Here is a 16,779-nt window from a genome sequence, read left to right as displayed (position 1 = left end):
GGGCATCTGGTAAGGATGCCCCCTGGCCGCCTCCCTAGGGAGGTGTTTCAGGCACGTCCAGCTGGGAGGAGGCCTCGGGGAAGACCCAGGACTAGGTGGAGAGATTACATCTCCACACTGGCCTGGGAACGCCTCGGGGTCGCCCAGTCAGAGCTGGTTAATGTGGCTCGGGATAGGGAAGTTTGGGGCCCCCTGCTGGAGCAGCTGCCCCCGCGACCCGACTTCGGATAAGCGGTTGAAGATGGATGGATGGATGGATGGTTACCCATACGATACAGAATCAAATACAAAGCTTTGTTGTATGTTTTTAAGTCTCTGCATGGCCTAGCACCTGAGTATGTTACTGATTTAATCAGCCGCTGTCAATCAAGTAGATCTCTGCGCTCTAACGATCAATTGCTTCTCATGGTTCCGCGATCATGTTTAAGATGTAAAGGTGATCGGGCATTCTCTGTTGCAGCTCCTAGGCTCTGGAATGACCTTCCTCTGTCTGTAAAAACTTGTCCTTCATTGGGTGCTTTTCAGAGTGCGCTTAAAACTTACTTGTTCACTTTAGCTTTTGACAATGCTTTGTAAGTTTTTTTTGTCATATGTTTGCATTGTTTTTATGTTTTTGTTTTTACTTTTATACCTTCTGTACAGCACTTTGGTTCCACTTGTGGTTTTGAAAGTGCTCTATAAATAAAGTTGAGTTGAGTTGAGTTGAGATGATTGAGTAGTTCAGTGAAGGATGTATTCATTCAGTGGGTGAAACCAAAGATATGCTCCTTTACAGCCCGCTCTCGAATACTATTGGTTCACGCTAAAGTCAGTCTTTAAAAGCAACGCAAACGGAATTTGCAAGTCTACAAAAATAGTTTGAGAAATAGACACCATAACTGTTGTCACCAAAAATGGTTGGGATGATCACAGGGTTATTAAATGATACAACAATAGATATTGTATATAAAATGAAGACAAAAAGTTAACTTTTTGCAGACAGTTTATCAAATATTCTCAGCTGATTCTCACAAAACCTGTCAACAAAATGTCCTGGTGATATTTAACCTAAAATTAATATACATTTTTTTTATCTTCTTTTCTACTTTTTCAATTTAAAATGCCCAATTCCCAAATGCGCTCCAAGTCCTCATGGTGGTGTAGTGACTTGCCTCAATCCAGGTGGCGGAGGACGAATCTCAGTTGCCTCTGCGTCTGAGACCGTCAATCCGCACATTTTATCACGTGGCTTGTTGAGCGCGTTACTGCAGATGTATAGTGCATGTGGAGGCTTCACGCTATTCTCCATCCACGCACAAACATTAATGCAATAATAATAATACATATATATATATATATATATATATATATATATATATATATACAGTATATATATATATATATATATATACAGTATATATATATATTAGTATACACTGGCGGCCAATAGTTTGGAATAATGTACAGATTTTGCTGTTTCGGAAGGAAATTGGTACTTTAAGTGGCATTCAACTGATCACAAAGTTTAGTCGGGACATTACTGATGTATAAAACAGCACCATCACTATTTGAAAAATGTCATTTTTGATCAAATCTATACAGCAGCATCACTCCAACACCTTATCCTTGAGTAATCATGATAAATTGCTAATTTGGTACTAGAAAATCACTTGCCATTATATCAAACACAGTTGAAAGATATTTGTTCATTAAATGAAGCTGAACATTGCCTTTGAGTTGCCACAGTATGCAATAGACTGACATGTCTTAAGGTCAATATTAGGCCAAAAATGGCAAAAAAGAAACAGCTTTCTCTAGAAACTCATCAGTCAATCATTGTTTTGAGGAATGAAGGATATACAATGCTTGAAATTGACAAAAAACTGAAGATTTTATACAAATGTGTACACTACAGTCTTCAAAGACAAAGAACAACTGTCTCTAACAAGGACAGAAAGAGATGTGGAATTCCAGATATACAACTAAACAAGAGGATAAGTACATCAGAGTCTCTAGTTTGAGAAATAGACGCCTCACATGTCCTCAGCTGACAGCTTCATTGAATTCTACACGCTCAACACCAGTTTCATGTACAACAGTAAAGAGAAGGTGCAGCCTTATGGGAAGAATTGCAAAGAAAAAGACACTTTTGAAAAGGTTATAGTGGGCAAAGAAACAGACATTGGACAACAGATAATTGGAAAAGAGTGTTATGGATCTTTTGTGGGATCAGCTAGACTGTAAGGTGTGTGAGAAGTGCCCGACAAGACAGTCACATCTATGGCAAGTGCTACAGGAAGTGTGGGGTGAAATGTCACCTGATTATCTGGACAAACTGACAGCTAGAATGTCAAAGATCTGCAAATCTGTCATTGCTGCATGTGGGGGATTTTATTTTATGAGAAATCTTTGAAGCAGTTTAAGAAGTTCTGAAAATGTTTTTCAAATTGTATTAGTAATTGTTCACGTTATTAATGTCCTGACTGTACATTGTGATCAGTTGAATGACACTTTGGTGAAAAGTACCAATTTCTTTCCATAAGAGCAAAATCTGTACATTATTCTTTTTTTGTTTTATTATTTAAATCAGTGAAAATGAAAGGCAATACCAAGGGAGTACTATTACGATGTATTTATAACTAACAATTTAAATTATATATAATTTTGTCACGTTGCGGTAATGACAACTGGTGGTAAAATGAGCATTATTGTCACAATTCAATGTTTTTAATGGCCTCAAATGTAGGCTTTGTTTTCTATATGCAAAATGTAATTTTCTATTTGTTTCTTTTGATTTTGGAGTAAAATAGGACCAGGACATTTTCTTGTCAAGTTTTGGGAGAATCCTCCACTCTTTATTAGACATAAATAATGTAATGTAGTGCTGTCTATAGGACAAGCTTATTGTAAAGATGATAACTTTTACATCTATTCTGTACATTCACAATATCATTGATCTGAAGTGCCAGAGACAATTTGTCTTTACAACAAACTCCAGCACTGTAATTAACCTAGGAACAACTCGTTCCACACAACTATTTTCACATTTAATAATGAATTGCTCTATTACACATATTATTTGCATGTTGTTCATAAACTTTCTAAGTTTGATTAAACTTGCATTTACCCCGAGGTGTTTTTTTTTCACGGGTCAGTACCCATAACCCATCCATCTTTGCCAAAACACACTTTGTCTGAGCAATTATGATATAGAGACCGCGCCAGGGATCAGTTTACCCGCAGAGCTCAAACCGCAATTATAGCAACATCACAGATATTGACTCACAGAAAACAGCATAATTAAATGGAAGATCATACTTTAAAATGGAAGTTTGTGAAAAATGTATAAGGCCACCAACAAAATGGAATAAAGATTTTATGCTTATTTTTGCATTTCTGTTTATTCACGTGTCAAGCGGAGGGTTCTTCGCAGGAGGTGTATTCTCATGCAAATGCATTTAGATGAAACCCTTTGGAGGTCAAGAGAAAACCTCACCGGATGAAAATGAAACTCATCTCAAGATGAATGCTCTCCATTTATCATTTTCAGAAATGTATTTATCTGTGCCGCCGCCTCTTCGTTATGTGTTTGTTTTGCACAGTGATAGTGCTTGTTTGTGTTTGATGTGTTTGGTTAATTGGAAACAACATCAGAAATGCAAGTATAATGAATTAATTAATTCCGCAAGTAATGTTAAATTACTCGTAGTCAGCACACTTACAGAAAGAGAGGCAGAGATAGAGAGAGGCAGAGATAGAGAGAGGCAGCGAGAGAGAGAGAGACAGCGAGAGAGAGAGAGAGAGACAGAGCAAGAGAGTTGAAGGTGCTTTCAGTAATCTTAACCTCATTAAAAAGTTTTACTCCAAGAAATGAATAACAGTTCTGACAAATCTGTTTAAAATCATGTACACTAAAAGCAGTTTTATTTTACATGGAACTGGTAGCCCCTGATGGCGGACACCATCTTGGAATCACATGACCAGCCAAATACTACTATATTTTTATTGAGCGTGTTGCGGCAGTTCCGAGGTGAAATGTCCACTGTGTGGTGCTAAAAGTGCGTTAAAGGTTTTCTTTAAGTAGGGGATGCAACCACGCATGAGGAGTATGTTTTTTAATTGTATTTATATGAAGTCCCTTGCGCCTGCGTGTGCCATGCCGAACTACCATTTGAAATCCTTCATCATAATCACAAAGCATGTTTATTTACCATATTTTCCAGAATATAAGTCATGTTTTCTTTCATCATCTGAAATGTCCTGCAATTTATAGTCTGAAGTGACTTATACACATGATGTATGAGTTACTGATGTCGGTCGGTAAAACACGCGCACAAAAACGTGATCAAAACATTAGTAGAAGAGTATTTTGCCTTTAATAAGTACTTAATGCAACCAGTTTAAATATTCCGTCATCAATACATTACCGTAGACCACTAACAAATGCAACAACATCTGGATAATGAATACAGAGCAAAAAGGTCCTCATCTCTTACAGTACAGGGTTCTGATAGGTGAACAGTACAGATCATTCTACGCAAACGTTGGTATTAAGAGACAGTTGATCATCAGATAAGGATCAGAGGTGAATAATAAATTGAGAGTACTCTTCTCATCAGTTCACATGACTCTCAAAACTCCAAACAATTCCTACAATGAAATCATTAGACAGACAGAACACAACATAAGCTGTCTTTCCCCAAGGTTGAGTCTTAAGTTGAGTCTTACAGGCCTTATCCAGCTGGAACAAACATGACAAGAAAACAATGCATCCAAAATGCAACAGAGCAAGGTTAGGCAGAAATATACATCTAGTGATGCATTCTAATAATGCAGATGTGGTACAATTATGACCTCAAATTTAAATACAATAAAACTCTTGCTTAATTTGATCAATTCATTTATTACAACTCACATGTATATTCACTCTCCGGGAGCCGGGCTAAATGAGGTATCACTGATACGACATTCTTGACATGAGTCAGACACTCAGGGGTCAAATATATAAATGACCTGCATCATTCATAATTATACCAAATATACACAATGTTATGAAGATGATGATTGCTTTTTGATTAAAACATTTGTTAGTGAATTGGTTCAACTCGTCAATTGGCCGAAGAAACAGGGGTAAACCCACCCCTTCAATGTCAAAAATGCTTTCCAATTCACTCTCAGTTTGCCTTCCATCTATTTTAGTCTGGTATAATAGCGTTTGAAGACAACAAGGGGGTGATATAACATTTTCTGAAACCGGTCTTGGGTAGGATAAGGCAAAGTCCAAACTAAGTTGTTGACCATATAAACAAATGTTATGAAGGTTTTTGTTCTTCTTCAAGAATGAACAAAGTGACGTTGATGAGTTTGCAGGTTTGTGTATCCTCCTGAGACCCCGCATCCACATGTGTGGACACTGCGTTTTGGCTTTGCTATAGGCTATGCATAATTTCATTTCGTTTAAAGCGACTGATCTCAGTTCAGGAGACATTAGGCTGACATTAAAGGGTTAACATTTTGACGCACCGAGTCATGTGACAAAACAACATGGCACTGATCTCGTCTGAGTTTGTCTTTGTTAGAAACAGAAAACAAAACTACATCTGGTAAAAAACCTCATTAAGTTTTTACATTAAAACATGTTTTAGTCAAAAGGTCTCTAGTTTAATCCAAAATGCCATTTAAAAAATGTCATCAATTCATCTTTCAACATCACACTGTTAAACACAATGACCGTATACGTGGACTAAAGACACATTTTTTCTTAAAATACCCTATATTCACTCTGCATTGTCATTTTGAGAATCAATGGATGAATCCAAAAGCTGGAAATGTGTTGCTTTCAGAGGCTGCATACGGAGTTAAGATGCATTTCAAACCGTTCTAATACCAGTGCAGCCAGATAGTACACTGGAGATTAAGTAATTCCCTAAAGAGGGAGCAAGGGAGTATCCTATAACTTTACTTATGCCGCCAATTTCATTCACTTTCAAGTGAATGAAAGTCAAAAGTTCAGTTTCAGGCTGTAGATGATGTTTGGATCGCTCAACAGGTTTGGCATACTTGGGACAATGGCAATCAGAATTTTTAATGCAAAATTTTATTTAAAACATGGCTGGCAGTGATTGAATGATGCTGTCCATTTTTTTGCATGTTTCTTAGGGGTGAGTTGTTACAAATCAAAAAGGTCCTTTAAATAATGATTTGGGTCAAATTTAATGGAGAGTTGTGGCGCCTCAATTGTTCAGTTCACCAGGAAACTGCTGCAATATGTAAAACGAGCCATATACAAATATTTTGGAAAAAATGTACGTAAAGTAACATGATTCTATGAGACCAGATAGTAAAAATTCTTGTGTGCTTTTACAGACGTTCCATCAAACTAGCCGATCCAATTAGGATTTACTAACTTAAAAAAGTGTTTTCAAGTTATGTGTGCAATATTCATTAACCAGTTAGTGCAAGGACTGTGTGCGGGTGTCTGCTACCTTTGACGTCACAGCTCAGGAAAGTCACAATCTGCCCTATTTTCTTCCACTCTGTATGTTGGTAAAGAAGATAAATAGGCTGTCATGGACTCTGCCGCAGTGCTCAGACATGAGATGCATTGGTGGGCTTCCAGTGCAGCAAACTTTCATTCTATCCTCCTCTTCCTCTCTCTCTCTCTCTCTCTCTCTCTCTCTCTCTCTCTCTCTCTCTCTCTTCAAGTCTGTGCCGGGCTGAGTAGGTATATTTCATTTGACCTCCAACTGTTGCCGTATGACCTTTGTTGTCCTCTCATCTCTGTCTGATACTCTGTGTTTAGTATGATGAAACTTACTCTTCTTGTTTTCTCTCATTTCCTGCAGTCCCAGGAGGCATTGCTCCCGAGTCTTTAACCTTCACCCCATTAGATGATATGATCTTTCTGAAGTGGGAGGAGCCTCTGGAGCCCAATGGTCTCATTACACAGTATGAGGTACTCCCTTTGAATTTTACTTGTGTAAAGGGAATATCATGGAAAAGTGGGTTTTAATATTTACTCATTTCACATGCATGGGGTCATGTACATATACTGTATACACAGATAAGCCAAAATATTATGACCACTCACAGATGAAGCGAATAATGTTGATCATGTCCTAACAAGTTCACATGTCAAGATCTGGGTAGATTAGATGGTAAGTGAACAATCAGTTCTCATAGTCAATGTGTTGAATGTTGGAGAAATGGGCAGTTGTAAAGACTTGAGCAACTTTGACAAGAACCAAATTGTTATGACCAGATGTCTGGGTCAGAGCATCTCTGAAACATCAAGGCTTGTGGGATGCTCCCAGTCAGCTGTGGTGAGTACCTACCAACAGTGGTGGCACAAACCGACAACGGGGTGTTGGGTGGCCAAGGGTCATCGATGCGCGAGGTCAACGAAGGCTATCCTATCTGATCCGAACTGAGAGAAGGTCTACTAAGTCACAGAAAATTGGTGACTTAGTAGATGGTTATGGAAGGAATGTGTCACAACAACAGTGCATCGCACCCCACGTCGTATGGGGCTGCGTAGACGCAAACCTGTCTGTTAACCCATGATGATCCCGGCCCAACATCGAAAACGCCTACAATGCGAGGGTCGAAACAGGACCTTGGAGCAGTGAAAGAAGGTTGCCTGGTCCGAAGAGTCCCGTTTTCTTTTACATCACGTGGACGGGTGTGCAGCCATTTACCTGGGGAAGTGATGGCATCAGGATGCACCGTGGGAAGACGACAAGCCAGTAGAGGGAGTGTGATGCTCTGGGCAATGTTCTGCTGGGAAACTCTGGGTCCGGCCATTCACGTGGACGTCAATTTGATATGTGCCACCTACCTAAACATTGTTGCAGACCAGGTACACCCCTTCATGTCAGTGGTATTCCCTGATGGCAGAGGCCTCTGTCAGCAGGATAATGCACCCTGCCACACTGCACACATTGTTTGAGAATGGTTTGAGGGACATGATGAAGAGTTCAAGGTGTTGCCCTGGCCTCCAAATTCCCCAGATCTCAATCCGATTGAGCATCTGTGGGATGTGATGGACCAACAGGTCCTATCCGTGGCAGCTCCACCATGCAATTTACAGGACTTGAAGGATCTTGGTGCCAGATACCACAGGACACCTTCAGGTGTCTTGTAGAGTCCATGGCTTAAAGGTACATCAGCAAAAACAGATTGTTTAATTTTGTCGATATTGTCTTATTTTCAAAGAAATAGTTAAAAATGTAGTAGTAGTGAGGTTTATGCTTATAACAGGAAAACCTCTTTGCCAATGGGGTGAAAAATATAAACTTAATTCAAATATGTTTCTTACCCTTTTGCATTTATGCATTTAGCAGCTGCTTTTATCCAAAGTGACTTACAGTGCATTCAAGGTATACATTTGATCAGTTTGTGTGTTTTCTGGGAAACAGCCCCATGATTTTGGTTTTGCTAGTGCCACGCTCTATCAGTTGAGCTACATGAACAGTGTTTGCAAATTATAAGCATTAATAAACACACATTGTAGTATTCTCTCAGGATTTGTTTTCTACCTGCTATCCTCCCTCCACATCAGCTGAGTCATTAGTGGGTATAAACTCTCTCCTTCTTCTGTCACACACACTCTAGGTGTTCTCATGCTAATCATCTTCTAGTTCATTCCGCAGGCTTCAATTAAAATAGGGACAAACATTATAATTGCTTATTTGCCTCGCAGTGTCAGTCAGATGGGGCAATTGTGTTTAAGTGCTTTACACTGGTTATATTTAATTGCCTCTGCCCACTTCAATTACCTCAACTGTCAGAATATACACATGTAATCCTCTGCTTACGGTTAGCGATTGATGGGGAGCGAAACGTGTTGTTGTATTGTGAGGTGTTGTTGATGGACTGGGTTTTGATGGTGGATTTGGTAATTATGTCTCATACTCTCAGTGGTGGATTTGCTGTACCAACACTTTATTAAAAACTATTTTGTATATGCAGTTTGTAATTTCTGAAGTTGATCAATCTTGTAGGGCGCAGAGAAATATAGCTCAAATGATTCCACATAAAGTGTGGTGTGTAGATTCTTTGCACAGTGGAGGCAACGTTCAGATATTTTTAGAAATTGTTTTATTAGAGCTGCAAAAGGTTGAATAGAGAAGTTAGTGAACCACAGGGAGTTTAAATGAATAGTTCACCCAAAAATGTAAATTCCTTTATTTACTGGGTGTCATGTCATTTCAAACCTGTTTTATTGTTTTGCTCTTCGGAAACACAATATGAGATGTTTGGCAGAATGTTCGAGGTACTGTTTCCATACAACGAAAGTGGATCTTTTATACATCCAAGCTCTGAAAACAACATCAACAAAAAGCACCGAAAGGTTCATTAAAACATGTCTTACAACTGCACTGAAAAATTCATTTAATTGTGGACATTGTGTCCACATAATGAAAATGTGTTTCTTTGATATTCAATTAAAATGTAGACTCTACCTAAATGAATTGAGTTAGCCTAACGTAAATTTGATCTGTTCAAATAACTATTGAACCTTGCAGTATGTTGCTAGCTAGCAATAAACACATTAGCATGTACGTTCATAAATTTTTTTGTAGCGGTGCTGATCATTCATTCATTCTTCTGAGCACAGCCTGACAGAACTTAATAGAACAATTCCATCTTTAATAGAGGTTCGGGAGGATGATTAGAAGAAGTGGCCCCAGGATGTACGTATGTAGAGCTATTAACTGCACATGTTATCCCTGAGCTCTGTAAGGACCTCGTAATGTGTTCTAGCTGAAACCACTTGAGCAAAACATATACAATACTCACTAAGACCTTGTTTATAGCTGGTATTTGTTTTGTTCAATGATTCTAAGTAAAATGACTCACATCTCAACATGTCTCTGTTTATTGACTGACCGCACATTACATGTTGGTCTTGTACGTCTGTTTTTAAAACCATTTGTAACATTTGCTCTAACACAGTGCCATCGACTGGATTCTTGAAGAACAACCGGTATTGTAATTAATGCACAGTATCTCGATCACATGTGGTCAGCCGAGACACATCGCGGTTGCACAAATGCATCTCCTGCAGCCCGTCTTCATAGGCAGTTACCTTGGCAGCAGCATGATCACACAGAAAGTTGACATGTTGTTTCCAAGTGTTCCAGTACCTTATGATCGGCCACATTATGGCGACTCGCTAACAAGCACAGTCTCCCTGCAGAATGTTTAACTACTTTTGTGGAAGTGCATTTCGTCTGCTATGTGGTTCACCCATGTTCGAATCCTACGTTTAAACTAGGAAGTTATTTTGTTTGCATAATAAGTGACAAGCTTGATTCTGAGGTTGCATTTTTCCCTCTAACATTACACATTACATTGATAGTTAGGTTTAGGTTTGTGGTTTGGGTAGGGGGGTTTAGTTTAGAAAATATGAATTTCACTTCACTGTATTACAGCCTGCACAGCTAAAGCAACTCGCTTCACAAATCACTTTTGGCGCCCCTCCACCCCTAAAATGGAGCTTAAACGTACACACACACCAAACAAAACGTACCACTTTGGCCACTGGGGCCAGTGTTTCTAATTTTGGCAAGCACAGACTAGGGTTGTCACGATACCATAGTCATATCTTACGATACTATACCAGCTAAAGTATAACGATACCAAGTAGTATCATGATATCATACGATAGTGTGTTAATCCTTAACGCAGGTTGTCATAGCAAAGGTGGTTCTTAGGAATTCCACTTATTGCTCTGGAAGTTGTGAAATGGACTAACTTGTTACCTAATACATTCTTAGTTTGATGTAAAAAAAAAATTAAATAATAATAAAATCTTTATTGCATCAAAACAGTCAGTTTAAACGGCAATGTCTTTAAACTTTTATTCCATTATTTGAATGTTGGTTGCATAAAAATAAAGATATTGTAACGTTGCACAGAATGTCACAAAAGACTGTTTTGAGCAGCTGTTCCATTATTTTACCCACTTCAGGCCCTCTCTCCTTGTAAACAGCAGCATGAATGCAGATTACACACACACCGGTTTGATTGCACGGCTCAGGGATGTGATCTAATCATAAGTTACTGCGACCATGCATTTGTAATTGGAAAAAAGTCAACTGAGTGCAACATTTGATTTTTCAGAGAAACAGTCAGTCTGTAAATGTTAAAATAAAGCATTTAGGTTAAATGAAGTGGCACTAACTCGTGTGTATTCTACAGAAGCAGCGGGATGTGTACGAAGGTGTTTAATAAGGTTTCTGGTGTTTCTCCTTTTGCCTTGAAATCTTCGAAGACATTCACGACAGATGGGTTTTCCCTGTTAATCAGCCAAAACCTAATTCCAAATCTCGCTACATGAATTGTGTTTTTTAAAAAGCTTCTCACTCTCCGAAGTTTTACTTAAATCCATATTATCCACTAGGAGACAAAACCACCAAATTAACACGCTGGGATTCAGACAAGTGTTTGAATCATGGGAAAACCACTCATATACATTTTATAAACAATACCATGTAAGGGGAAAATTGTAAACAGAATTTTGCACTCTTAAAGGGCATTTCATGAAGGGGTTACCACTCGAAAAGACTACATTATATTTCTGATTCAAATGAAGGTTTTAGCAAAAATTATATTTATTACCACACATGCAACATAACTAACAGTAGTAACGTATTAATGGTACTACCGTTTAAAAAATACTGTGGCACGGCAATATTTTGAAGCTTTAGGATCGTGATACTACCGTAGCACCGGTCTACCGTGCAACCCTAGCACAGACTGATTTTACCTTTAGTAAAGTCAACCTACTGTTTCCAATTTGACTGTGAGTTCAGTCTGAAGGCAACATCCTAACTGAAATGAAACCTCATATGTGACTGATTTGCAACACTCTGTATAGGCAGCAACTTTGCTAGGATACAAACAGCTCCTCATCTAACGATGCTATACTCTAATCAGCATAAAATCACATAACATCACGTTAAAACGTTCATTTTTAATGTCTTTTAAATATTTGTATCTATACATTTCAGAACTAAATAATTTTATGAATATTTTAACTGACATTCCTTTCACATCATCTGCCGTTTTTAATTTTCCCCCACTGAGCTTGTTACAGTGCCTTCTGAGTTCACTTTCGAGGAAATGTGTGTGCAATGCACCCTAGAATTCGGTGAAAATAAGATGTCAAATAACATTGATTTCACTACTTTGATTTCCCTCTATAACATTCACACTAGAACTGCATTTCCTCCATCGAAAACGATGACTTTCGAAAACACTCTCAATTACTGCATACTTTGGAAAACAATGTTATTAGGAAAACGAAAACGGATGAATGTGGATGAAGGCATCAGTCATGCTTCCTTTGCGTCAAGAGTACACCTACGATATCTTAAAATACTACCTACTGAGGCAGGCAATAGGTTTTGGAACAGAGCATACTGACAGAGATTCAACACTGTTCCTTCTTCAGCTTTCATTAACACAGTATCATTTCCTCTGAGCTCACTGTGTCTTTTCTGTTTTTAGATCAGCTATCAGAGCATTGAGTCATCGGACCCCAGCATCAATGTTCCTGGCCCACGCCGCACTGTCTCCAAACTGAAGAACGAGACATACCACATGTTCTCTGGCCTTCATCCCGGAACCACATACCTGGTGTCTGTTCGTGCCCGTACCACCAAGGGTTTTGGCCAGACCGCCCTCACCGAAATTACCACGAACATCTCAGGTGAGGGAAATGTGTGTGAACACAAGGAATCATTTCCACCTAATGCTAATCAAAACACGTAGAATGTTCAATCTGTTCTTTTCCATATAGCTCACAAATCTCATTCACACTTACACATATTCAAAACGTGCATTCTGCAATCAGTCACGAGACACGTGAGAACCAATTTAATTTGACAGCATTGACATCAAACCTGGTGTGACACGTCTTGAGGAGCGTCTTCGATTTCATACTATCCCTTACACAAAGTATACCATCAAACCACTTGGAATATGGCAGATCGACTACTTTTATAGGAATTCTATGGTATTTTTATCTGTGCTTTTGTCAACCCCTTGTCATTCAAGCTTAAATTGACAAAGCGGTTTTAAAATCAATATCCTATATTTAAATTGCCATAATAAAAGTCAGAACTTCGCTGTCTTTTAGCTGAGTATTGCTGCTTCTTAAGTATTTAATTAAAACAGTATATTTCCACTAGAAGCTAGATTAGCTTTGGCTTTATCACCAAAATGAATATGAGATGCCTGCAAGGGCCTTTTAATTGGTTCAGGATTTATTTGGACTTCATTTAGGCTTAATCGCAGCAAGGCAAATGCAACTCTTGGCAAAATTGACTCTCTGAACAGCAGAAATATTGATACCAAGGTTTACCCAGGCATAAGTCGACAAACTGTGGGTAGAACAGCGTAAACTGAAGGGAGAATGATAAACCTGACTGGGAAATGTTTGTATCCACAAATGAAATGGCAGGCTTCTAGTGGTGGTCGTAGGCTTTGCATTTGATGACTCAATAAAGCAATAATTAAATAATAGTTAATCAGTCTTGGCCTCTTTGGTAGTTCTGAACAAACACTGAATGTTATTTCAATTTTAATTTACTCTGTCTCTTGTCAGTTCAAACAAATAGGACTTTATTTCTTCTGTGGAGCAAAAACAAATATATTTTAAAGGAAGTAAGCAGTGTCAATGGGGTCCAAAACTTTCAAGCTCCAAAAAGGAGGCAGCATGTGCATAAAATAGGTTCACTTTCATCCAATAAGCCAAAAAGAGATCTTTTTAACTTACATCATGTTATAGATGCTTAATAAATAGACTTTTACTTATTTTAATCAAAAACATGAAATTCCCTAATTCACGATTTATGCCACAGTTTAGCAAAAATGTATTACTTTTTGTGATTAAATTTTGTATTGATTCACACATCAAACAAAGATAAACATATATACACAGAATCAACATTTACATTTACCATCTATCAATATATTTTATCTAATTGCTTGGAATAAGAGTTGGAGAAATCTATAGGGAGAGACTGTAGCTGGTAGTTGAAATTTGGAATGCAATTCATTTTAATAACAATAACCTTAAAAGCTGTTACCGGGCAGTACACTGTCAGATCTAAAGCTTGGGATTTAGAAAAAGTTCATAAGTCTGTGGAGACAAGGCATAGATCTAGTAGGGTCAGAGATGAATAATAAAATATAATCTGCATAAAACTAAAGCCTATGCGCAACATCTCCCACCACCACCCCTAGAAAATCCTCCTCTTTTTTATTGTGGCTGCTAATGGCTCCAGGGCAAGACAGAACAATAGTGGGGAAAGAGGGCAACCCTCCCAGGTGCCCCTATCCAGAGTCAACTAATCTGAAATTAATCCATTCGTTACCGGGTGTCCATAAAGTAATTTAATCCAACCAATAAAAGTATTCACGTCTAGCTGGATCAGGGAAATTGGATGGTAACTCTTAAACTTGCTTGGATCTTTGTCCTTTTTAAGAATCAGACTGATCCAGGCTTGCATAATGGTTGGCAGAAGCTTTCCATTCTTTAATGATTCCATATAAACTTCTAGCACAAGTGGAGCCAGTTCTGTAGCTTAAGATCTAAAAATCTCAGCAGCAAAGCCATCTGGCCTCAGAGACTTGCCTGTAGACAAGGCCTTAATTACCTCGCCAAGCTCCTCCAAGGTTTTCTCAGAATCAAGAGAATTTTTTTGCTCAGTCATCAGTTTAGGGTGTTCTAATTGTTCCACAAAATCAAGATAGGATTCTTTAAAAGCATTATTAAAATCAATGGCTGAGGTAAAACCAGCAGATTTCACTAAGGGAATGGTAGAAAAAAACACTATTTGTTTTTTATATCTAGCCAGAAGATTTCTTGCTTTGGCCCCTGACTCAAAGTATATCCCTGAATATCCAAAACTCCACCTTCGTGACAAAATAATATTATATCTGTATTTAAGTCAGGTCAATTCTCTGAGGCCATCAGACAACATTCAGTGCTTCAGCTCTGCCTCTGCACTTTTAATATTCCATTCCAACTCCACGATTTCTCGTGCTTTGGATTTTTTCTACCCATATTTTATGATCCGACCCCTAAGAACCGCCTAAAGTGCCTCCCAAGTCACGCCTACAGAGGTTACTGAGGACAAGTTGTTTTCCATGTAAACATTGATTTAAGCCTTTAAAATTAGTTGGCATTCAGGATTTTGCAAGAGGGATTCATTAAAGCACCAACTGTATGATTTCCATCAATGTCGCTCTAGGTGTCTAGCACACTTTTGCTTCAGTATGATCAAGGACTGAGTTCATCAAAAGATTAAAGTCTCCTCCCAATATTATATCATGACGGCGGCTTGCAACATCCCTTCAAGATCTATAAAAAAAAGCCCTCATCATCAACGTTAGGTGTGTAAATATTAGCCAAAATAAGACTTTGCCCCTGAATTTCAGCTAAAACTATAATGGGTCTTCCTAATCTATCTTTACTCTGTTTTAGACATTTAAATTGTAGATGCTTACTTATAAATGTAATGACCCCCTACTTTTACTTGAGCCAGCACTAACGAAAACATGTCCAACCCATATCTTCCCAAAATTTTCAGCTTCCTGCATGGAAAGATGTGTTTCTTGAAGAAACACTAAATCATATTTGTAAAGGTATTCAATGGAACTGGCTTTTCAATATAAATAATAGTTTAATGATAAACTTTTAAGACAACATAAACACACACATGACGGACATGTCCGTAAGCGAGCTCTCTCTCCTGCACGATCCCCTGCAGTTGACCTTTATCCCTCACGGAGGCATAATTAGCCTAATACGGGACCGGGTGTGTAGGATCACGACCCGGCCCCACCCTCCGCCCTGCCACAATATTACTTACGCTTAGAACGAGAAATAGCCTTCCTTCTTTTTATGGGGTGCCCCAACCTATTCACATTCCACGTGGAGAGAGACAATCCACTCATGTTAACATGTGACATTTTGACATAATAGAAAAAATTTATTGTGTGTCAAAAACAGAATTATAAAGACCACATTCCAACATTCAAGAATGTTGCATTTCTAAACTCAAACTGTTGAGTGCCACCATGACAACTTTGCCATTGGCTTGCTCAAGTGCAGTGTTTCTATCAAATTTTGTGAGACAGAATTACACAACAAAAGACAATCTCCAAAACAAACTCAGTACATGTAGATTCATCCACATAACTGTCCCAAATGTGTGTTCCTCCACAAAACAAACTCCAGCCGCTAGGCAGAACTAGAACCAAAAAAAAGGCACTCATTTTCCTCTGATATTCAAACAAATGTTCAGTGAGCCGGCCTATTCAGCTGCTACATGAGTGCAACAAATTACCTAATCACTCCAATGACTTGCAAGAATACTCCACAAAACAAACTCCAGCCAATAGGAGGCATAAGCACAAAGAATGGGCAGATTCATCCACAAAACTATCCCAAAAGAGTGTTACTTCACAAAACAACTCCAGCCGCTATGCGGAACCAGCACAAAAAGAAACAAAAAAAGCTCTCAGTTTTCTTGCACAATGAATGTTCATTGAGTCAGTCTGCTTGGCTGCAACATGAGTACCACAAAATAACTTACTCCATTGACTTTATGAAGGACTTCGCTTGCTGGGGACATGTAAATGTTTTATGGCCATCCTTAGCATCTATTCTCAATTTGGCAAAAAGCAACCTTCCGTTGATGTAAGAGTTTCTTGTATTCCTTGAATCACGTTTCTCTTATTTTGAATTTGCAAAGTCTGGGATAAAGAAAATTATGTGGTTCT

The 16,779-nt window shown here is 38.4% G+C and overlaps 1 protein-coding gene across 1 annotated transcript in view; it reads left to right on the top strand.

Moving 5' to 3' along the window:
• Window positions 1-16,779, top strand: part of LOC127619505 (receptor-type tyrosine-protein phosphatase U-like) — a 432,480-nt gene that overhangs the window by 253,044 nt on the left and 162,657 nt on the right. Inside the window, exons 9-10 of the mRNA XM_052092344.1 lie at window positions 6,825-6,934; window positions 12,496-12,697. Of these exons, the coding sequence (XP_051948304.1) occupies window positions 6,825-6,934; window positions 12,496-12,697 (312 nt within the window). The remainder of the gene's footprint in view (window positions 1-6,824; window positions 6,935-12,495; window positions 12,698-16,779) is intronic.

The sequence above is a fragment of the Xyrauchen texanus genome, chromosome 26 (genome assembly GCF_025860055.1).
Source record: "Xyrauchen texanus isolate HMW12.3.18 chromosome 26, RBS_HiC_50CHRs, whole genome shotgun sequence".
Taxonomy (NCBI): domain Eukaryota; kingdom Metazoa; phylum Chordata; class Actinopteri; order Cypriniformes; family Catostomidae; genus Xyrauchen; species Xyrauchen texanus.
Note: the sequence above shows the minus strand (reverse complement) of the source record. Positions and strands in the feature narration are given on the sequence as shown.